General features: G+C 46.0%; 1 protein-coding gene across 1 annotated transcript in view; it reads right to left on the reverse strand.

The window, feature by feature from the left end:
• SYN1 (synapsin I) overlaps positions 1–450 on the reverse strand; it is a 437,372-nt gene extending 436,922 nt beyond the window's left edge. The window contains exon 1 of the mRNA XM_053695581.1: positions 1–450. This exon is cut by the window's left edge and continues 109 nt beyond it. Coding sequence (XP_053551556.1) covers positions 1–181 — 181 coding nt within the window. The 5' untranslated portion in view covers positions 182–450.
• Positions 451–1,547: the final 1,097 nt, after the last annotated feature.

A 1,547-nucleotide genomic window follows, 5' to 3' on the forward strand; every position in this document is an offset into this window, starting at 1 on the left:
TCTGTTTCACGGCATTGGAAAGCGATGAGAAGAATCCACCGCTGGGCTCCGGGGAGACGGCGGGCGGCGCTGCAGGCGGTGGGGCGGGGGGATCCGGGCGCTGCAGGTCGCTCATGTACCCGTTAGGCAGATTCGCCATAAAGTTGCTGTCCGACAGGCGGCGCCGTAGGTAATTCATCATGTGCGGGGCAAGTCAACTGCACCGACCCGGGTTCCACCCTAAGATGGGCTCAAAATTGCTTCTGAGGTAAATGCAGCTCTGAGTTATGTCTTTCCGTTTAGACCACTGGGTTCGCTTCTATTCCCGTTCGGATTATGTGATTGTTCCACTCATTGGGCTCTGTTCTGGTCCTAGTTCGAAATCTGAACGTGATTCCTTTCTGGCTTACAATTTCGGTTCGGTTATGGGTGCAATGTCTATATTAACCTCTCGTCTGTTTGCTGTCAGTACTCTGCTGTGTCCGCTTTACTGTCCGGTCCTGCGGCTGCTCCACAATCTGTCTCCTCGGCGACCGTGCGATAAGAGCATCCTCCACGACTCCCCTGCTACGAAGTGGTTTGCCCAATGCACCCCCATGTGTGAGCGTGGGATGTTCCAGGGGTCCGAGAGGAGATAAAGGAGAGGATGATACCAACATTTAGGGAGGGGGGCGGGGGGAGTAAGGGCGGAGATGTTAAGTCACCTGCATCCAGTGACTCCCTGCGAGGCGAAGCTTGGTGTGGTCCGGTACCCAAGGAGGCGGAGGAGAAGGATTAGGAGAGCAAGAGGGAGAAGGACACAGGAAGATGCAGAGGGATATAAAGATATATTGGACTTGTGATACATAAATACACATAAGTAAATATAGAGAGGGATGGAGATGCAGAGTGATGAAAAAAGAGAGCAATAGGGAAGTATATAAATATATAGGTAAAGAAACATACAAAAGGTGCAGATGGCTTGATATACTGCATGGAACCAGTGGAAGAGAGATCATGGAGTTAAAGGGACACTGAACCCAAATTTTTTCTTTCACGATTCAGATACAGCATGCAATTTTAAGCAACTTTCTAATTTACTCCTATTATCACATTTTCTTAATTCTCTTGGTATCTTTATTTGAAAAGCAAGAATGTAAGTTTAGATGCCGGCCCATTTTTGGTGAACAACCTGGGTTGTTATTGCTGATTGGTAGATAAATTCACCCACCAATAAACAAGTGCTGTCCAGGGTCTGAACCAAAAATTGTCGAGCTCCTTAGCTTAGATGCCTTCTTTTTCAAATAAAGATAGCAAGAGAATGAAGAAAAATGGATAATAGGAGTAAATTAGAAAGTTGATTAAAATTGCAGTCTCTATCTGAATCACGAAAGAAAAAAAATTGAGTTCAGTGTCCCTTTAAATGACAAAGATATAGGGCCAGATTACAAGTGGAGCGCAAATGTTTGTGCCCGAACGAATCAGGGTTTATCGCGTGGGGTTTACGCTCGTATTACGAGTTTATAGTAAACTCTATCTATTGAGCGTAATCACGATTTACACTAGAATGGTTACAGCAACTTCATAGC

The sequence above is a fragment of the Bombina bombina genome, chromosome 12 (assembly GCF_027579735.1).
Source record: "Bombina bombina isolate aBomBom1 chromosome 12, aBomBom1.pri, whole genome shotgun sequence".
NCBI lineage: Eukaryota > Metazoa > Chordata > Amphibia > Anura > Bombinatoridae > Bombina > Bombina bombina.